At 55.7% G+C, this 21,744-nt stretch overlaps 1 protein-coding gene across 1 annotated transcript in view; it reads right to left on the reverse strand.

The window, feature by feature from the left end:
- Positions 1–453: 453 nt before the first annotated feature.
- Positions 454–21,744, reverse strand: part of IGF2R (insulin like growth factor 2 receptor) — a 109,658-nt gene continuing 88,367 nt past the window's right edge. Inside the window, exons 34-48 of the mRNA XM_082855862.1 lie at positions 21,216–21,472; positions 20,733–20,951; positions 18,986–19,135; positions 16,680–16,841; positions 15,354–15,561; positions 14,878–15,024; positions 13,384–13,618; positions 12,530–12,666; positions 10,209–10,323; positions 9,333–9,479; positions 8,572–8,759; positions 4,639–4,825; positions 4,010–4,162; positions 2,984–3,053; positions 454–2,256 (exon numbers count right to left, since the gene is read on the reverse strand). Coding sequence (XP_082711988.1) covers positions 1,858–2,256; positions 2,984–3,053; positions 4,010–4,162; positions 4,639–4,825; positions 8,572–8,759; positions 9,333–9,479; positions 10,209–10,323; positions 12,530–12,666; positions 13,384–13,618; positions 14,878–15,024; positions 15,354–15,561; positions 16,680–16,841; positions 18,986–19,135; positions 20,733–20,951; positions 21,216–21,472 — 2,774 coding nt within the window. The 3' untranslated portion in view covers positions 454–1,857. The remainder of the gene's footprint in view (positions 2,257–2,983; positions 3,054–4,009; positions 4,163–4,638; positions 4,826–8,571; positions 8,760–9,332; positions 9,480–10,208; positions 10,324–12,529; positions 12,667–13,383; positions 13,619–14,877; positions 15,025–15,353; positions 15,562–16,679; positions 16,842–18,985; positions 19,136–20,732; positions 20,952–21,215; positions 21,473–21,744) is intronic.

Below are 21,744 nucleotides of genomic sequence, written 5' to 3' on the forward strand. Positions count from 1 at the left end.
TCCCTGTCGGGTCTGCTTTCACATTAATATCCAAGCAGCTCTCATTACTAGTCAGTAATTTCAGATGGAAACCCAACTTGTGCAGGAGAAGCCCTCCTGCCCCCATGTTGGCTCGGGCTGCGCACCAGGATGCCTTCTGGTAGTATGGGATCTGCACACACGGTGGCTGTTTTTTGGTAACAATACCCTTTCTCGGAAGGAGGAAGAATCAGGTGTGGATGAAGCTGACAGAAGCCCTGGGGGCCTCGGGTGAGCACCTACACGCAGGGAGACTCCAGAGAGAAAGCTGATGTGCTGCACGTGAAGGGTCGGCTGCCATCCGGACGTGTAACAGGAGGCACAGAGAGGGCACTGGGCTTGGCAACTAACCAGGCAGCTTTTCACTCTCGTGGGGAAGAAGCAGGAACACCCGGTTAATAATTTATCTTTTATTCAAATTGTTGAATACTTCATATTACAGTAAATTTGATTGAAAAAAAAATGAGGAAAGAAATCAACTTTTAAAAATACACTCATGTTGAAATCAAATAAGCCATCAGCCAAACGGAGTACAAAGCAAGGAGCCCTTAGGCTGGTTTGCTTTCCAGGATATGAATACCACTGAGTCTATATACAGTTCTATAATGCAAGGAAAGTCATTCATTAAACACTTCAAGAAAGGAGCCGACAGCCGGGAAGGACAGTGGTCTCGCCCTCCCGTCCTGCAGACTGAGAGGCCGGCCTTAGCCGCCCCCCTCCCCACCCCCCACCGAGCAGGAATCCAGGTGCAACGCTAGGAGCGAGAATCTGGCCCACTGGCTTTCATGCAATTTCCGTGAGTCACACACTGTGCAAATTAAGGCTTCTTATAGGTCGAATGGTTGATAAACACTTTCTTCTTAAAAAAAAAAAATAAGCACAGTAAAGGTGGTATCATGTGAACCTGAAGAGGTGAGACCTACACCCCCAAGTCCGGAAAAAAGTCTGACATCTCAACTCCATTCTCTCTCTCTCACACACACATACACACACACACACACACACACACACACACACACACACACGCACGCACAAATCAATCTTTGGGTGGGTTGTCTGACTTCACCAGCTGGCGAAAGAAATACTGATAACTGTGCTCTGTGCACCTAGGATTGAAGACGTCATGCAAAAAGCTGCAGCCGTTACTGACCAGAGGCAAACAGCAGGCAGACCCTCCAGAGCCCAGGCACTAGGGACCCACACGTGTGTGTGTGCGCGCACGCACACACGCGCCCTTACGAGACAGAAGCAAAAGGGAAAAGAGACAGAACGGCGGAGTCTAACTTAGAGGACGTGTCGTGGAGCAGTTCAAAACCTCGTATGAAACCACCCGAGCGCCCCAGCAGCCTCCCCGCTAAGGGACAGACAGATAGATTACCCCCTGCCGGCAGGAAAAAACTGTTGTTGTTATTGTGTTTTTCCTTTTTCGCAAACCTGAGTAATTGTCAAAGTCAATAAATAGGAGGAGAGAATTAAATGCTAAAATATAATGATCAAATACCCTACAGGGCCTAAAGCAGCACGGGTTTTCCGCAAACGCAGCCCTCTGTTCCCAGATGCGTCTGGCCCGGGCGCAGTAGGAAGCGCCCGGCGGCCACGTTCTGTGCGAGGACTTGGGACTGAACACGGGGCCCCGGTGCTGCCCTCTGGCAGCTGGAGCGATGCCCCATCCCGGTGACCACAGAGAGCGGCACCCACCTCCTCACCCTCTCCCCCATCAGCAAAACTCTTCCCTTTTGAAACAGTTTTTGTTAAAGGCAAAAATGACAGAAGCATCACGGAGTCAAAAGTCTCATTTGGTTGGAGGTGCCGGCGGAGGCGCCGAGCGCGCCCCGCAGTCTAGATGTGCAGGAGGTCCTCGTCGCTGTCGTCGTGGAAGGAGCTCACGGCCTTCTGCGCGGCCCGGGGCCTCCCCCTCCTGGCCTGCTCCCCACTCATCAGCCCCACCCGGTCGTCCGCTCGCTCCCGAAGTGCCTTCCTGGGCGGGGGCCTCAGTGGCTGCACGCCCTCTGCCCCGGTCCCTCTGCCCAGGTGCACTTTCACCTCCGGGATGGTCAGCACCTCATCCTCGCTGTCTTGGTCGTCGCCGTGCAGGGAGGTGAGGGCTTCGGCTTTCACGGACTTGGTAGTGATGTGACCATTTTCCTGCCCCTCCTTCCCGGGCCTCGGTGACGGCAGCTGGATCTCTTCCATCAGCCACTCAGTTTCGTTTTCGTCCGCCTCTTCCTCCTTGTTCACCTGCCGGGACACAGCAGAGACCGTGGGTCCGCCTGAGACCTCATCAGCCTCCTCTGCCCCCCTCCCTCCATGACCCACCCGGAGTCGGGGACCTCTTCCCAGCCCACCACAGCCATCACGGTCCCATGTTCCTCCTCAGGGAGAAGGGGAGGGCTGGCGACTGCCAGCTCCTGCTGAGACCCAACCAAGGCAGATGGTGTCAGGAGGCAAGAAGGCGGCCAGCGACAAGGACAAGGCGGCAGTGCTGGGGGACGGAGCCCCTCTGCTCCAGGTGCCCTCGGGCAGCAGGGAGAGGGGCCGCGCGCAGGACACGTGGATGACTGTAGTTGAGGGAAGCCTTTCAGAAAGCAGCTGGCAGTACAGTCAAGAGCCGTGAGTGCACTCAGGCACTCTGGCCTAAATTTCTACACACTTATCCTAAGGAAGCCATCTAAATGCCAGAGGCACAGGTATTTTCATTACCATCTTTTTTTGTAGAATAGCCAAAAAAGTATAAGTAAGCTAATACTAAACACTGTGAGAAATTAGCTGCAACCACAACGACAAAAACTTGAAGGCAAAAGAACAGAAAGTGTGTTGGGGTTAAGAGCAGAGGGACATTTTCCCTCTGTCCATTTCGAACTTCCCGCGATGTCAGTTTCCCTGTAGTCACTGACCAACAGCGTGACAACGGTTCGAGCGCGCGCCTGCGTGCGTGTTGTCACCGAAGACCTCAGCAGGGAGCTACCTTTGAGTATCTGTAGGACACGTTTGCGCCTCCTCGGCAGCAGCTGGTGAGCTTGCTCATCACCGTCTCCCTGAAAGGAGACCCAAGTTACTCCAGGCTGGAGCCGCGCCCCCCTCCGGCTCCCGAGTGCCTGCACCCCCAAGAGCACGCGCTCCCTCAACCCTCGACAGCAGGGCTGTGGCCAGCTCAGCAGGAAGGCCGCTTTACAATCAGACGGACGCGGGTCCAAATCCTGCTCCCCGTTTGCATGGTGTAAGAAGGGCCAGAGTGAGTGAGCCAGCATTTGTCCTTCTGCTTTTTCACGTCAATATGAGGACCCACACCTTCCCGCCACCCCAGGGCTGCGCTGAGATTACTGGGCTGACGGACGAACGCAGGGCCGGCTCCCACCCAGACCTCCTGCCCCAATCCTGCGACCCGCTGATAGCCTCTCAGGGTTGGGATGGCTGCGGTCAGCACTCCCCGACCCTCTCTCGCTTGCCTCTGGCTCCTCGGGCAGGTGAGAGAGGCAACAGGGAGCCCCAGGGCTGGACCATCCCTGCGCTCTGGACAGGGCTGACTACACACAGAGCCCTGGGCCTCATTCGTGTGTGACATGAAATCTGCTGGACGGTCGTGCTGCCTGTGAGTGACAAGACCTTTCACCAGCAAAGAGGAGCCCATAGAGAAGGTGTCACAGCCGGTCCCGAACAAATGCTCCCCTTTTAAAGGGCAGACAAGCCAGCTGATCAGAAGGAAGTCAGCTCGTGACAGGTGTTTAACTCTGTCCATCTGTGGACACGTGCAGAGAGCCACATCCTGGGAACAGGTGGGCCAGGCCAAGGCCCGCAGAGCATCTGCCACGTGACCTGACAGGATCCACAGCCCTGGTCAGACAGGACACATCGTCACAAGGATGCAGACGGTTACAAAACACAGCTTTGGGGACCGCTTCCACACTCTGGCTGCTGACGGGCTCAGAAAAAGGAGCCCAGATATCCACTCTGAACCACTGGCCCGTCCCCCGGCCCACTCCCCTCTCCTTACCGTCGCTCCTTCTTATGGAGCAGCAGGGCGAGCAGGCAGCCAGTGAGCGCCACCAGCAGCAGGCTGAGGACGGCCCCGACGGCCTGGCTCCGCTCCGAGAGCCCCTTGCGCTCCTGCGCGTCGTCCCCGGCGCTCTCACTGTCAAAGCCCACCCTGCGGGGAGGCCACAACACTCAGCCACCGCCACCGCCAGTGCCTCGCGAGGCCCAGCTCAGGCGGAGGCCCTGCCTTTGCAGCCCCGCACAGTGAGACGGGATCCGCCAGAGGCGGAGGTCAACAGCGGACAAACCCCTCTGATGATGAGACTAAGGCAAGAGGACTAGGAAAGGCAACCCCCAGCCACACGACCCTCGTCACTCAGGGAACAAGAAAGCCGAGCTTTGGGCAACACGCCTCCCCAAGGCCTCTCTGATCCCTCTGCAAGGCCCCGAGAGCACAGAGGCGCTTCTGGAGCAAAGACTCAGGGACACGCTGGCCGCCCTGGTCTCCCGGGAACACGGCTCTCTTCTCTGGGAGGAAACAGTGATCACAGCCCAGGTAATAGCTTCTCCCTCTCAACAACTCACCTTGGGACACAGCCTCAATGCTCCTGGAGTTAAGGGAACACCGCGGGGCAGGACCCCACTTACCCCAGAGGACACACGGCAGAGGTGTACCAGGAGAAGAGGTACTGGCAGTCGGCGGTCTCGTGGCTGAACTCGGGGATCCCGTCCTTCACCAAGGGGTCACAGTGGAAGAAGATGGTGGAGGAGACAGATTTCGTCTTGTCTTTTCCACACTTGGAGGAAGAGGCAAACACCACATCCAGATCGCCATCTGTCAACAAGGCAGGCGCACACACAAGCACAGCACCATTACCATTGGGGTTTCAGTAGTGGGCCAAGTTTACCTATTCATAGCCTGTAGAAAGTTTGCAGAGACTTAAAATCAGACGTAAGGGTCCTTCATCAAATGTCCCAGATGAGCTCTCACAGACTGCTCAACGCACATTATGGGGCCCCTGCCCTAAGTCAGAATGTGGGAAAGACTTGAACCTTGCCCAGAAAGAGGTCTGGCCTTTGTCCTCCACTAACAATATGACCTGGAGGGGGGGCTGCCTACACGGTATCAGTGCACCTGGAGACCGAGGTTGACCAACCAACCAACCAACCGGCCAGCCAGTCAGCCAACCAACCCACCAGTCAACCAACGAATCAGTTAACTAACCAACCAGCCAGTCAACCAACCCACCAGTCAACCAACGAATCAGTTGACCAACCAGCCAGTCAGCCAACCCACCAGTCAACCAACGAATCAGTTAACCAACCAACCAGCCAGTCAACCAATGAATCAGTTAACCAACCAACCAGCCAGTCAACCAACAAATTAGTTAACCAACCAACCAGCCAACCAACCAGCCAGTCAACCAACCAACCAACCAGCCAACCAACCTACCAACCGAGTGATCAATCAGTCAAGTCTACGTAATGAAGCCCCAATAAAACCTCTGGACACTGAGGGATGGGTGGGCTTCCCTGGTCAGCTCCTGAGCTCTTGTGTGTGCGTTGTCACGTTTATGCTGAGAACATAACACGTCCTGATTCCACAGGGAGAAGACAACAGAAGCGTCTGGCTCCCTCCCAGACTGTACCCTACACACTTCTCCCACTGGCTGACTTGACTCTACGTCCTTTCATTGTAATAAACTGTACGCACGACTGAAACAGCTGTTGGTTCTGGGCATCCGTCTAGTGAATTATCCAATCTGAGGCGGAGATGGAGCCCCCTGAACTTGCAGCTGGTGTCAGAAGTGAGAGGAGCTTGTGTGGACTCTGCCTTGTGTGGACAGCTTTGTGGTTGGAGACTCAAAATCCTCACGACCGGCCACCACGGGAGCACCAGGGAGTGCAGCGTGTGCAGCAACACGCTCGGAGGGCGGCCGAGACCCGGCCCCGCGGGCTGGGCTCGGGAACGCCCCGCGCGTCCTTACTCATAACTGTCTGAGCCATGACCCGAGTGGGCTGTCCCCCAGGCTGGAACGAGGGCACAAACTGGTGAGCCAGTGAGGGGCCGAGGTGGCAGCTCTGAATCTCAGCCAGAGACGGGCTTTGCGGCTTCCCACTCTTGCCCACTCGGATGCATGCAGACTTGTGAAGGGCGTTAAACTGCATTCTTCCTGAAATGTGGACGAAGGCTTAAAACTAAACCTACTTCCTCGCGCTGGTGAATGAAGGCAGTGAAATGATTTCGTTAACCAAGAATAAATAAACGTGCGCACACAAGTGTGTGTGTACATACAGACGCACGCACACCCTGAAGCTGGGGGGCCGCAGGAGGCCAACTAGACTAGATGCAGGCCTTACGGACGCGAAGGTTCTCACTCTAGTGGCTGGGCCCCTGACCTGGGCTGTGGCATGGAGCCTGACCACTGCTGCAGGCACACCCGCAGCTGCGCCCCTGAGTGTGAGAAGGGAGCACGTCGCTGGGACAGGCAGCAGGAGAAGGATAGGGCAGGCGGAGGCAGTCCAGCGGGAAGGCCCGTGCAGTGGCGGCGTGGGACCTGCAGGGGCTCGTGAGTAACCTGATGGCTGGGTCTGGGTGCATTTGAAGGACCAGCTGCTAAGAAAACAGGAGTCTGTCAAAATCTTCCAGGCTGTGTTCAAAAGAGCTTGGACTTTCCTTCTCTGCAGAGCAGTGGCCTTGGAGGCGTTTAAAGCAGCCCTTCAGTCAGTCAACAAACATTTACCAAACACTTACTACAGGGCCAGGCCCTGAGGACAGCACCTCAAGAGAGGGCCCAACGCCACTGCACGACTCCAGCATCTGACCCAGAATCACCGGAAGAGAACAGGGGACCAGTGGGCTGACCCTATGACAGGGAATCACGGAAGCGGAAGCGAGCCAGACTGACCTGGCAGGTCTCTGCCCGGCCCCTGGTGGGCGCTGTCAAGTGCAGCGACCAGCTCAGTACCTGAGCACGGAAACGCCCTCTTCTAGGCTACACCTACTCAGGGAGCAGCTGCTCCCCCCTCCTCGCCGGGAATCTCTCTCTCAGCAGCCCTTTGAGGTCGAAGTCAGCTGGTTTTGTAAACACATTTAATTGCTTAAAAAGCGAGTTCATTCACCTCGTTCAAAAATCACATCATGGGGCTTCCCTGGTGGCGCAGTGGTTGAGAGTCCGCCTGCCAATGCAGGGGACACGGGTTCGAGCCCTGGTCTGGGAGGATCCCACATGCCACGGAGCAACTGGGCCCGTGAGCCACAACTACTGAGCCTGTGCATCTGGAGCCTGTGCTCCGCAACAAGAGAGGCTGCGATAGTGAGAGGCCCGCACACTGCGATGAAGAGTGGCCCCCGCTCGCCACAACTAGAGAAAGCCCTCGCACAGAAACGAAGACCCAACATAGCCATAAATTAATTAATTAATTAATTTAAAAAAAATCAAATCATGAAATGGTATATAGTGAAAGACTAGCTGTTTAAAACAAAAGCACATGAGCTGCCTCCTGGAAATATTCTTTCAAGGTCAAGAAGGAATTAGGAAAGAAGTAAGCGAGGGCAATTAAGAGGTACAAACTTCCAGGCACAAAATAAATGAGTCACGGGTATGAAGTGTAGAGTGTGGGGAATATGGTCAATAATTACGTAATATCTTCGTGTGGTGACACATGGTAACTAGACTTAGCGGGGTGATCATTTTGAAATAGCATTGTAGGTCAACTGTACTTCAAAAACAAACAAACTCACAGAAAAAGAGATTAGATTTGCGGTTACCAGGGGAAGAGGGTGTGGGGAGAGGAAACTGGATGAAGGTGGTCAAAAGGTACAAACTTCTAATTCTAAATTAGTAACAGGGATATCATATGCTACACGCTAAACATAATTAACCCTGCTGTATGTTATATCTGAAAGTCACTAGGGGTGTGAATCCTAAGAGTTCTCATCACAAGAAAAAAAAATTTTTTTTTTCTCTTTAATTTTGTAACCACATGAGATGACAGATGTTCATTAAACTTGCAGTCATCATTTCATGATGTATATAAGTCAAATCATGATGCTGTGCCCCTTAAACTTATACAGTGCTGTATGTCAATTATATTTCAATAAAGCTGGAAGGGAACAAAAGGAACGAAGGAGACGCTCCCTCAGCGCAGCGGCACGCCCTCCCCTCCACACCCACCCAAATACCTGGGTCAGGCCTCTCTTTTCTTCTCATCCTTCTGACAAACACGAAACCTCTCACCCTTCTACAGTAACATCTGAAGTTTCAAAACAAAGATGTATTGTGACAAAAACTAAACCAAAGGGAATGCCGGATGTGGCCATGCACGCCCACCTCACCACCTCTGGTTTAGACCAGGTTTTGCTTGTTTGTTTAGGAGGTGAATCTTCCCTACAGTGAACCGCTCGGGTCTGACACACGCTGCTCAGTCCGCTATGACAGCGCGTGTCAAGACAGAGGATCGGACCCAGGGCTTTTGTGCTAAAACCGATCTGACGTTTCAACCGCAGGGCGTTTGTTCATGAAAATACGTTACAGATCCTCCAAGGAAGTTAAACGTGGCACATGGATGGAGAGTTACCTTGAACGTAGTATTTGGTTTTGTCAGAAGTTCCAACTTTCCTACTGAAGTGCTGGTCGTTGGGCTTCACCTGACAGATGTTGGCCCCGGAGCATGCGGGGTTCGTGGAGCTCGTGATGGAGGACAGCTGGATCTCGTACAGGTACTTGTCCCCATTCGTTCTCATGTCCCCAGAGGCGCTGAATCGCCTAAAGAGACAGTAAAGGTCGGGTGACTCCAACGGTCCTTCAAGAGAGCCCTTTGTCACCTGGACCCAAAGCCCAGGTACGGGGCAGGGCTGCAGGATACTGCCGAGGGCACCTGCCGTCTCTCCGTCCTACTGCCCACCCCTCCGTGCTCTGAGCTTCGCTGTGCTGTTCTCAGGTGCTGTGCCCCGCACCATGCCCGCTTCCCCTGCCCAGGCACAGCCCCGGACCCCCAGACCCACCCAGTGACACCGCTGAGCAACTGACTTTTTAATTCACAAACTAGTAAGCCCAGAAGTTCCTCATCAAAAATTGTTTCAGAAGGTTCCAGCTCCAACCCCTGGGCGAGGGAGGAGGGGCGACTTTATTTTTACGCTCAAGAGAACTCAGCACCTTTGTTGCCACATCCAGTAGCTGAGCAGTGCTTGCCCTCTGCTTGAGCGAAATTTGACGACTACCTGGACCTGGAAACAGTAACTAAAACACACAAACGCTTGGGCCTCTTTATCTCGCAGCCCTCGGCCGGGGAGAGATCTGAATACATGGCCGCGCCCGGAAGGAAAATGCTCCACTGACTTGAAATAAATGTCCCCGAGGCTGAAGCTCCTGCCGGTGGCCGGGTTGGTGATGGTCCCGTTCACCATCTGCACCTCCTGCGGCTTCACGGCGCAGGCTGCGCGCGAGTCCCAGCTGAAGTGGTAGGTGCAGCTGTCCACGTCGAACCTGCAGGCGGCACACAGACCACGGTCACGGCCGCCCTCCCAAACCAGAGGACGCCGCCGAGCTAGGAGGGCGACTTACGATCAGGAAGATGCCCACCCAGCATATCTGCCACGTGAAAAAGCAGGCAAGCGCTTGCATGTGTTCTTAAAATTTAGAAACTGCAACGTCTAAAAGCTGGAAAGATTTGCTCCTAGATTTTTGAATATTTGCTTTACAAGCACCTCACGCTCTCCAACTGATTGAATCCTTTGACAACGCCTGGGTCTCCCCTTTCCCAAGCCCAGTTTCTGGAAGGAATCGGTCGGTTCACAAACACAGCAGCTCACACGCTCCCTCTGCTGGCCAAACGGTGCCGCCCCCCAGCCCCAGACACGTAGCTGCCCAGACGCTTCCAGGATAGTCCAAGAGCAAGCATCCCAGGCGCCACCCTGCAGGCCGCGGGTCCCAGACAGGCTGCTGGAACAGCTGGCCTTGGGTGGCACCCATCAATGCCCTTTTGGTTACACTGTGACATTCAAAGCCGGAAGCCGGTGAAATCCTGCTTTTATGCCTGTCGCAGCCCCCATCCAGGGAACCCTCCCTGTGCGGGGCAGCCCCGACTCCACCAGGCCGCGGGTCTCAGCGGCCGGTGCCCCTCGCCGCCCCCAAGGGGAAACCACGGGGAGAAATTCCGACGGGATCGCGGCACACCCTGCGCACAGCTTCCCTGGGGGACGCCCCTCCCCTCACCTTGTGAACGAAGGCCGGCCCACTGTCTTCGCACAGGTCAGCTCGATGACGGCGGATGCCGTCTTATTGTCACCACACTGATGGCCTTTTGAATAAGTCATGATGACTCTGTCATCTGAAACACAAACGACAGAACTGACGCTATTTCTAGGGCATCGCCGGAGCCCCAGCGTCAGAAGCGAATCCTGCATCACGAACAAACGTCTGTGCCTCTGGAGACTCATTACGCGGGTCATCAGCACCGCCAAGCCTGGCGACCAGCCCGGCCCGCGTCGCTGCCCGCACAGCAAGAGGAGACCGGGTTCAGACCCCAGCCGACCCCCGCTCGCCGTCTCCTCACCTGTGCGGCCGGGAGACCCCCGCAGCATGCGGTCCGGGGCCAAGCGGGGAGCACCCGGTGCAGCGTGCATGCGGGGCCCCCGCCGTGCGCAACTTCTGTGCTGTTTTAGGCGCTTCCCCACCCTGAGCCTCCCGGGCAGGACAGGGCAGGTGCCAGACGTCCACCCTCCAGCGTGACACTCCACACACAACAGCTCTGGTTTCCTCAGGCCCCCTGGCTCCACGTGGAGCTCTTCCTGCTTCTGAAGATGACGTGGTCAAAGAACCAGGGGAAGCCCAGCCTGCAGGGGCCGCGAAAAGCAAGGCCGCGCTTCCAGGGGCACGTCTCACAGGGGCCAGCGACTCCGACCGGCAGCCGAGAGCTGTCCTGGGGGTGCCTGAGGCCAGCCCGGCTCAGCGCACAGACGGTGGCTCTCGGGGGCAGCACGGGGCAGTCCTCCGGCCTGACCCTCAACACACCCGACCCATGTCCTTCGAGGCAGGGGATGCGGAGGGGACGGCACCCGCTGCCCAGGTGTTCTCCGGGGCGTGGCCAAGGCACGGGGACCCCTCGACAGGAGGTGAGGCCCACGCTCCCGGACCCACCCAGGCTCAAGGCTGCTCTGGGTGAGTTTGTTTTAAATATTGGGCTTTGGTGAAAATTTTGTTAAGAAAGGGTTTCACAGCTTTGAAGAGAAATTCTTAAACTTCTGGAACGTGGAACCAACAGGTATAGGTCTTGACGAAGTGCCCCTAGCCCCATACTAGATGAACAACACACTCAACCTTCCACACATCCAGTTACCCAACCTGTGAAATGGAGTCTAACACCTACCCGGGCCACCGAGGACTACACGTGTACACACGCGTAAATCACACACGTACGCACACGTATAAAGCCTGGTTGCCAGGAATGTTAATTCCTCGGACAAGAGTCCAACTCTTCGCCCCACAAGGTCACACCCCCCAAATGCTCATGGGGGTCACGGCGACTGGCGTTAGATGGTGGTCCTCTTGGGGCCTAAGGGTGAGAGCCCGCCTGGCGCGCCAGGGAACAGGTTTTGCTGCCTCATCTTTTCCCGAGGCTTCAACGTTCTAGTTTTTCTCACCTGGCTGTGGGAACCCGAGGGAGAGACGGGTCAAATATCTACATGTGAGGACGAGACAGCAGGGACAGACCCACCTGCAGCCCCATGCCCTTCGTGGCGGCCATGGCCAAGATCTCCGACGGAGGGCGAGCCGTGGGCCAGGAGGTCTGGCCACTCCTGCCGGGGGGCGGGGGGTGACTCGCCCCACTTCCAACCTGCAGAGTCGGAGTTTTTCTCAAGGGTGACAGTGGTTCCCCAGAATTCCTTTTCTCCCTGTCAACAGCTGGAGTGGACATAGGCTCCCCGTGTTCTAATCAGGACAGCTCGGGGACCCCCTCCAGCCAGACAGGCACAGTGAGCGTTGTTTCTTCCTCGTCCTCCCAACGCACCTGACAGCTCCTAAACTAAGAAAACCCTGCCTTTTCCTTTTACGTGATGAAAGAATCTTTCAACAACCAACTGCAAGATGAATCTTCTATTAAAACTACTAAGACAAGCTTCATTTTGTGTTTCCAAATTAAAACATTACGAAAATGTACCCTGAATCGTCTTTACCAGGTTCTCTCATGCCATCGTTCGGCTTCCCCGGACAAACACGTGCATATATACACGGCGGCTGGAGCAGGGACTCAGAGGAACCCTGAACGTTCTGCCCTCCTCCTGAGGACAAATACCTTCCCAAGATCGCCCAGCGCTCTAGACACACAGACTAGGTACCTGCCGTCCCGGAGGATACAGAGCAGTACCTATTCTGATGCTCCAGGAGGTGCCAAGTGCCTGAGAAACAGTTGCTGAAAATGACACCTGGAGGCTTCAACCAAAGCCAGTGCTGACCCTCTGGTCACAGGAAGACACCTCCACATTCCCGAATCTGACACAACACCTGTGACCATGCGACAAGGGTCCAGGCCTTACCTATGACGTCCAGCCTCTGCGTGTGAACGAGCCCCAAGACCTGGACGTCGCCAGAGGGGCTCTTTCTGCAAACGCTGGCTCTTTCAGAGCAGTCCAGGGGCCCTTTGTATATTTTTTGACACAAATTGATGTAGTACCTGTAAAATGACACAGAGAGAGAGGCAAGGTCAGTGTCTGTCCTGCGCACTCAGGGGCAGCTCCTTCCATTCCTTTCAGAAAAGGTAATCGCTCTGATAGCCAAGGATTTCACAGCACCTCTGGACGCAGCACTGAAACAGGTCTCTGGGTAAAGAAAGGCCAAAGAGCGGCTGGATGCCAAAGAAGCGAGTGTGCCAGCCAGGCACGCGGGGTGACCCGAGACCCGGGTGGTTTAGAGTCAGGACAGGCAGCGGCTCAAACCCCGGCGAGTCGTTCCCTCGCTTACGGCTTAGGCCCTCCAGTTCCACGCTCCCCCCTGCCGTGTGGACGGAAGGATCCCGGAGCGCCTGGGGGAAGGCTCTATGCAGGGAGCAGTCAGTGCAGCTAACCCACCGCGGGCCAGCATGGCCTAGGGACTTGGGGTAGCAGAGCTGGGACAGTTCACGCGCCCCGACACACACAGCCACAGACGGCTGCCCCTCACAAACATGAACCAAACCGAGACTAATTCCACCAGGCCCACAGCTGACCAGCAGCTTCTCTGGGTTCTGAAGGTTTCTGTCGCCTCTGCTTCCAAACCACCCGCCGCGCACCAGGCCGCCCTGAGCGTCAGAGGAACGAGGCCATCCCGCCTTCAGAGTCTGCGCTCGAGCACCAAGCACCCAGCCCGTCGGCACGCGGCCAAGGTGGCGGGGGGGGGGGGAGGGGGCACTCACGAGGTCCCATCATGGACGAAGAACCAGGAGCCGGTGAGGGAGGACAGCAGCCGCAGGTCGTAGGTCCTGTGTTTCTGGATGAACTTGCACTCCATCTTCTTCGGGGGGCAGATGACTTTGGTTTTCCACTCAAACGTCACCTCGCACCCACGGATTTCACTGAAGACCTGTGGCCGTCCCACATCGGCATCCTCGTCGCACTTGAAGATAATCGCGGACGTCCGGTGGCTGTTGGCTGGGGCAGCACACGGGGACCAGTCAGACCCGGCCTGTCCCTTGCTCGTCCTTAGGCTCCTCCCCGCCTCCGCTGCGCTGGCCCTTAGGAACCCTGTGCATCCCTGGCCGCTCCCCACGCAGCCCCGGCCAGGTCTCTTGTGTTCCATTCATGTATCTCAACCCTAGACAGACTAAGTTCCCTCGGGGCACAGTATCTCCTGCACTCATCAAGCTCACAGCGATAGCGCGGTGCCTTGCAGACAGATATTCAGTGTTCGATTATGTATGAATGACAATAAAAAATGAAAACAGGGGCTTCCCTGGTGGCGCAGCGGTTGGGAGTCCACCTGCCAATGCAGGGGACGCGGGTTCGTGCCCCGGTCCGGGAAGATCCCACATGCCGCGGAGCGGCTGGGCCGGTGAGCCATGGCCACTGAGCCTGTGCGTCCGGAGCCTGTGCTCCGCAGCGGGAGAGGCCACAACAGTGAGAGGCCCGCGTACCGCAAAAAAAAAAAAAAAAAAGGAAACAGTAACAATAAGATACCTGTAATTCATTACCTAAAAACGCGTCATCCGACAGACCAGGAGAAAGGTCCTGGCCTAACAAGCCTCCAAAGAGAGCTACAGTTGTCCCTTGTAAACCTACCGTTCCTGACTCCTTAATTTGTATCATTTTGCTCCCTGATGACTTACAAACACTAAACAACTTCTCGTGCATTTATCCCATCGCCATCCTTGGGAACTCGCATCAGTCTGTGCCACACGTGTTACTAGGACTCCCTCGTGTGCCGGTTCTCCACGCGGCAGCAGCAAGTTTGCTGGACCTGGCTGGCCGTGACCCCCGCCCCAGCCCAGCCCAGCCCAGCCCCCCACAGAGCAGACGGTCAACCTACGAGCCCCTGCAGGCCTGATCACCCCACCACCACCCTGCAGACCCAGGACAGTAGCAATTCTGCTGAGAGTGAACGTGAATCACTGGTGCTGAAAACTGGTGTGTGGACACAAGTCCCTCGAGCCGGGGAGTGGGCAAGCTGACCACCTCGAACCTGCCCCTCACCTGGCCCCGCCGCGGTGCACGTTCACGGTTACGCAATACGCCCCACAAAACAATTAAAGATGACTTTTCTTTATGGAAAAGAGGCCTGGCTAGAAGATTATATGCAACAGAATCACTGCCGTTGACTTGGACGTCCAGAAAGATCTGAGCACAAAGCAGGCCTCCACCGGGTACAAGGCTACCTCACTGGCCTGGCTGGGACCCGGCGCTCTCCCACTTACAGTGTCTGCAGAAGCCCCACTCGTGGTCTCTGTCGTAGTTTGCGGTGGTCGCACACCAGAGCCTGGCCCTGCCCTCCAGAACACACTCCTCATAGCTCTTCCCATTGAACACGAAGGGGAACACGCACGGGTCGCCTTCTTCAGTTTCTGGAAAGAGAAGAAGTCTGCGTAACCCTGATTATCAGCACCACGCTGGCTGTGCCTTACCAGGCGCCGTCACCTCAAACAAGGATTCCCCGTAGAAATGGTCACCCCCAGCCAACGTGGGGACGCCAGGCCTCCCGGCCACAACGTGACAAGCAGTTCGGGGGCCTGAGAGCTCACACCTAGGGCTGTTAGGATGGATCGTCCCATGGTCTGAGCCAAGGTCCCAGTGCTCGCAGCACCTACAGCATCATTCCTCAGTTCTCTCCTCCTGCCAGGTCTACTTTCATATTTCCTGGGAACGTAAAATTCACCCCCCTGCAAAGATTTACCTGGAGGACAATTATCTCCGTTGGCGTAACTTAAAATGACAGCTTCGTCCTGGTGCCTGTAATCCAGTCTCATCGACGCCAGCCTCCCGAAAGACACCCCCTTGCTCCCGGAGAGCAGACAGACGCTTCCGTCCTTGCAGCCTCCTTGGTCCAGGCCTGCAGCCGCGGTGCACACCCCGACGCTGTAGGTGCGTGAGTCTCGGGTCACCTGGAGAGACATAACCCCGCGGCTGTGAGGGGTCTCCAGGTGCAGGGGGCCAGCGCTGCAGGAGGCAGGCGCTTGCCGGCAAGTGGCGGCTGGGTCCGCAGGCTGTGCCTGGGCGCCTTGGCGCTCACCTCTTCCTCTGGGGCCCTGACGCCCTCCAGAGGGCGACGCCCTGTCCACTCTCTGGGCGCCTTCCACACCGAGGCCCTGCCCTCCGGTGGCAGCCCTGCTGGCCGTGCTCCCGCGGGCCCGTGGGGGGCAGCAGCTGCGAGACCCCAGCCAGCTTGCCCCCCCTTCCCGAAGCCCGCATGTCCCGCCTGTAACCTGGGAGCGCCGGGGACTCAGAGCTGAGCGCAGAGTGGCCACAGCCTGACCGAAGGTGCCTCCCTTGCCGCCCAGCCTCTGCAGGCCGCACCTGCTGCACACCTGTCAGAAGGGCCTGCACCCAGGCACGGTCTCTGTTACAGCAGCCAGGCCGCTGGCACCTAGGCACGCAACTCAGAGCTCACCGCTCACCAGCTGCCGTCCCCTGCAAGGCAGGGATCTCGCGGGCTCGGTCCACGGCCATACGACTTAGCAACGCCTACATCACAGGGACGTAGGCCACGGCCCCAGACACGTAATGAACAGTCCACAGCGCTCAGGCCGGGACCGAGCTAGCCCCCTACACACCCAAACGTGTTCGAGTCGGGGGGCCCACAGCTCCCTCCCCCCGGCACCTCTGTGGTCACGCTGGAAACAGAGGGGGTCCACGTGGCCTCTGTCGGCCTCGCCCCTTACAGGCACGTGGTCACACACATGTCCACACGCGGTCACACACGAGCAGCCACCTGCTCTCCATCTGCGACATGAAGAGCCCCCCTGCCCCCCAACCAGGCCGCAGAACCCTCCAAAACAGAGAATCGCTCTGACCGCGACACTCGTCTCAGGTGTGAGCCGCGACTGGTTTGCACACCGTCCGAGCCCCACCCGGGACAGGGTAAGGCCACCCCCGGCCACGCACTGCCTCGTGGCCACATGTCCTCCAATGATCACACGTGCCACGCTGCGAAATGCAAGCGAGCGTCAGAAAGAACCCAGGCGGCGGCCCCGAGATAGCGGCGCCGGGGGAGCAGCGCTACCTTGAAGGTGCTCTTGGAGAGGGTGGACAGGTTGAAGCTGTAGTGCAGCTGCTCGTCCGTCAGGGAGCAGCCCTCTGCCTTCACCTCGTCAGGACACACCAGCGGGGTCTCCCACTCGAACACGAAGTCGCAGTCGCTGGTCCTCAGCAGCTTCGGAGTCCCCTGTTTTAAGGAAGGGCTCGGGCTTGAACCCACGCGGGTTAATAAGCACAGCGTCCTCCCTGTTCCCCCGCCGAGTGCCAGAGACACCTGCCCGGGGGGCTGCGGGCTCCTGCGCTGCCTCCAGACCGCCAGGGGCTCAGGGTGACCCACGGTGGCCTCTCTCCAAGAGGAGGGAGCCATCGCCCTTGCCAGCGGCAAGGAAGCAGCACTGCCCTCCAGCACTGCGAGGCAGGCCGGCCCACGCCCCAGCTCCTCGCTGCCCCTAGGCTGTGGCCCTGCACCTAGAGAGGGACAGCGTCTCAATGCTCCACGCTGCCAGCTCAAAGGCAGAAAGGGAGGGATCTTTAAATGTCGTCGTGACAGAGAAGTGTGTGAAACCAAGACCCTCCCGCTGCAAAGGACGGAGGCACGTGATTCTGTATGCGTCTCTGCTCCACCGTCTCTGGAAGCTCAGGATGTTTACAGTAAGGTAGAGAAGTGACCTGGCAAGACATTCCACAGGCCAAGTATCATAAATAAATATAAGTCAAGGTGCTTTCTCCCTCCCTCATTCAGCAACAGCCACAAAAACAGATGAGGAATTTCATTTTTAGCTGTAGCTGAAAATCTGTTTTTCTATAAATGTAAGTGAATAAAATATCTCCACTAAAGATAAGAGACAAGGAAATAAAATCTCCTTGAAAATCTTTCCAAACTTGACTGCACACGCAGCGTGAGATACCGTTTCTAAAACCCCAAATTACTGATCACTCTTAGCGCACCGCTGCTCCGAGACCAGCGCAAGTCCAGGGTTACCTGCGGACGTGTGTCCAGACGCCCCCACTTGCAGAGACAAGGGAGCCGACGGTCACGGCTTCCCTCGCCTTGATCACTCACGATTATCCTCACACCCAACAATCTCTGAACAGGGAAAGGTCTGTCTGGGAGCTGTGGGCTCTATATGCAGAGGCCCCAGAAAGCAATGGTTTGTTTCTCCCCCTTCTCTCAATGGCGGTACTGTCTGTCCCTCCTCAGCAGGCTGCTGCCAGGCCACTTCCTGCCACTGTCCAGTCACCCATCTGTGGCAGCCACAGCCCCCCTCCCTCACAAACCTGCTACAGGCCAGGGAATCAGAATGTCATCTTACTGAGATTCTGTTACAGAACCACGATCTTCACTTGCACTCCTTCAGCCACAAGAGCCTTAGAATTCATCACCAGGCAGTTCAGGATATGCGTTTCTTACACACACACACACACACACACACACACACACACACACACACACACACACACGGTCCTGTAATCAAGTACATTAACACTTCTACATATTCACGTTAGCTGAGACAAATACAGACCATAAGTAGCCCCAGTCCACTCACATCAAAGGATTGTAAGTTTTTGGAGTTTTAGAGATTTCAGAAGCACAGGTAAGGGGCCGAAAGCTAGGCTGCCTGGAGCAAAGAGTTCTCCACTGGAGCAGTGGGTGGGCGCCCAGCTGCCCCTGCAGAGCCATGTGACATCAGGCGGCCCTTCTGAGTCAGTGCAAAACAGGGGCCACAATCTACCAATTTATCTCCCATTCTCAGAGCGAGGTTGAGAGAAAATGAATGCAAAACTCTTTATAAAATAGCACTTTTTTTTTTAATGGAAACCAGTTCTGTTTTTTAAATGCATGTAAAACAAAAATCAGTGGCCTCCTTGAAAGTAGACTGTACGAATTTGTTGTAGCTATTTTGATTCCAGAGGTCTTCTTTCCTTTGCTAACTTCCAAAATTTGGATTATGTCCTGAGTGACTACAGCTGCCAAAACATCTGACTTCCGAATAAGATCAGTAATGTTATAATTTTTTAAAAAAAAACTAAAGTTGACACTTTTGTATATTGGTAGGCAAAGGTGAAGGCCGCTTCTATGCTCAAGTGTTTCACATTTTTAAATTACAACAGGCCTCTGTGAGCAAAATCTGCCCTGGTAACTCAGGGTGGGCTTACTTATTGTTAAATTAATGGCTTTACGTTACTCCATGCACCACTGGCATACCACATGATGCGAGACAGGCGTTGTGAATACAGGCATTCTTGGTCCGAAACAGATTTTATGGGTTTCCAGCTCTGGTTCATCGACCCACACTTTGGCTCCTACCTTGTAGACAGGCGCTCACTTACCATGCTCACACCCCTCTTACAATGAAAGGTGATCAGCGAGGTGTAGTTGAAACGCTTGTTCACCAGACAAGGAGTAGTACTTTCAAAGTTCAAGTAAACTTCGTTAGCTATGGGATTGAGTATCGGAGGTCCTGTGACTCGACCAATATCCTAAACAAAGAAAAAAGCAATGTTTCAGAAAAGTAATTTTTCCCCAAGTTAGTGGAGAAACGGCTAGCAGAGAATTGCAAAAATTACATGCCATCTGTTTCAAAGATGAGTAGCACCTAAAGACACTGGGTCAACAGCAGCTCACTTGAAACGTCCTGACAGGAAGGCACCACAAAGAAACCTCAGTTTGCCAGAGTGGTTATCAGTTTCGGTCCTACATTAATAACAATGGTTCTACTTCTGCTCAGGGTCAATTTTTGACGATTCCAGGCAACAGGAATTTCTCTCCCCAGTTACGCCGGGGCGGCTGCACAGTCTCTGGCTCCGGCTGGTGGGAAGCAGGAGCCCACGTGGCTGCCCGAACGATGCCCGTCTCCTCCTGCCCAGCACTGCGCCGGGACAGCTGCTTCCTCGGTGGTGCCCACGGTGTGGCCTCAGGGGGCACTGAGCACAAGCTTACTCACCCCCCCGCCATCTTCTGCGGCTTCGCACAGCCCCTGGCACACACTGGCTGCTCAGCAAGTGTTTTCGAGCAAATGAACACGCAAGTGAAAGGAAAGAAGTGACCGGCCAGGAACAGTGTGTATGTACGTGTGTGTGATGACTGTGCGTGTGTGTGTGATGAGTGCATGTGATGAGTGTGTGTGTGAGATGAGTATGTGTGTATTGAGTATGTGTGTGTGAATGAAGCCACAACGTGCTTTGTTCACCACTGTGGGGCATGTTAGGTCCACAATGACACAACACTCTAATTAGTTCTCTAATTAGAGAACTTGCTGCGTTTTTTTTAAATCTGAGAAAAGGTAGCCAGGTGGGAAAAGCAGACTGGATCTGTAAGCAAGTGGTTCACACCAAGGCTCCCCCCCGCACCACTAGAAAGGCTGACACCACAGCACCTCCTGCCAACATCTGGTTGCTCCAGGCCCTGCACTTGTCACGTAGCTACGCCTCTGTCAAGTTCATAATACGGCCAACTTCCCCACCCCTCCCAACATCTCTCCCCACCAACACCACAGCCAACATCCATTTTTTAAAAGGACATCTAGATACCTTATGACAGGACTCAGTGTTTAAAGAATGCAGAGAAACACACCACTTTTGAGATGCATTTCAAATAAAACATACCAAGAATCTGACAAACCGTGAATACAACTCATGGAGACAAGGTTTAGAGTTCCAAATCTATAACGGAAGGCAGAATACTTGGCTATTAGCAAAGCAGCTTATACCCTTAATTACAACTCATTTACCAAAGAACCTGCCTGCACTTCACAAGCGTTTCAATGACACAAGACCCGCGTGTAGGCCAAGAAAGCAAGTTCCATCGACACCCTTGAGCCTCCTGACCTGATACAAAACGGTGTGTCTACACGTGTGCGTCCACGTTGTCTCCCGTAACTGACTACCCTCCTCCGCCGACAGCTCGACGCACAATTCCTTACAGCCCGCCTCCCCTAGTGGACTCAGACTCACATGGTCCTGGCTCATTTCCCCATTCTTTCTGCCTGAAAACGCTCCAGTGAAAGCCAGAAACACGGCATGAAGGAGATTGTTAAAAATCTTGCAGGATGGTCTCCGCCCTTGGTTCCCTACTCACCATGGGGGCGCCGTCGATGGGAACCTTGCACACAGCGGTGCCGGCGGGACAAGGCACCCCGTGCATGGGGTTCAGCGGCTGGCAGATGTTGATGTAAAAGTCAGGGCTGGTGTCAGAGGCGTCGTCCTCGCTCTCATCGTACGCTTCGTACCCCCCAGTGCGGTGGATGAGGGGGGACAAGTCGATGATGGAGCTGCCGTTCCTCACAGAACATTCCGTCTGTCAAGCAGGAAACACGCCTCGTTGGTGTGTGCAATACGTGTTCCTGACCAAGGCACCCACGACAATAGAAGCTGAACCAAAAAGGCACAAAGGGTGGAAGCAGTGCCCCAAACGCTTGGTTACCTAACATCGGGCACTTTGAACCACGTATGACTGGGGGCCCCAGGAGTGGGGGAGACAGGCTGGGGGCCCGAGGGAGTCGCAGGAGAGGTGGAGCAGGGCCCCTGGGGGGGCCGTGCCACACGTGCCCACCCGACTCACCGCCTGCTCGCAGGCCAGGGGCGTGTGCCAGTAGAAGAAGAGCGTGCACGTCTGCTTGTCCAGGGAGATGAGCGCGGGCCTGTTCGCGGGCCCCGCCTCGGGCCTGCACACGAAGCTGATCACGCTCTTGTAGCTCAGGCCGGTCTTGGAAGGACAGGGGGAGCCGTCCTCGTACACCAGCTGTAAGACCTGGTCCACGTACTTCAGCCTCTTGCTCGCCTTGCCCACGCTGATCCTGGTCTGTCCGAAGCAGGCCCCTGTCCCAAACACAGAAGGGAGAGTGGAAAACACACAATTACGGATTCAAACCACTCGCTTTCCGATGAGAACTTTCTGCAGAACCAGACTTTGAAATTCACAGCCAACACTCTGGAGGGTCCCGTGTGGTTTTAGCAAACGTTACACATCTAGTATTCCATCACGTGGCCACGAAGCCCCCACACCCCTACCAGCCCACTGCTGCCGATGAAGGAAGGCATCTGACCTCTTCGCTGGAGGGACGCGGAGACCGAGGCCGACCTCGGGGCCG

Source organism: Leucopleurus acutus (assembly GCF_964270905.1).
Source record: "Leucopleurus acutus genome assembly, chromosome: 15".
In the NCBI taxonomy this organism is placed as follows: domain Eukaryota; kingdom Metazoa; phylum Chordata; class Mammalia; order Artiodactyla; family Delphinidae; genus Leucopleurus; species Leucopleurus acutus.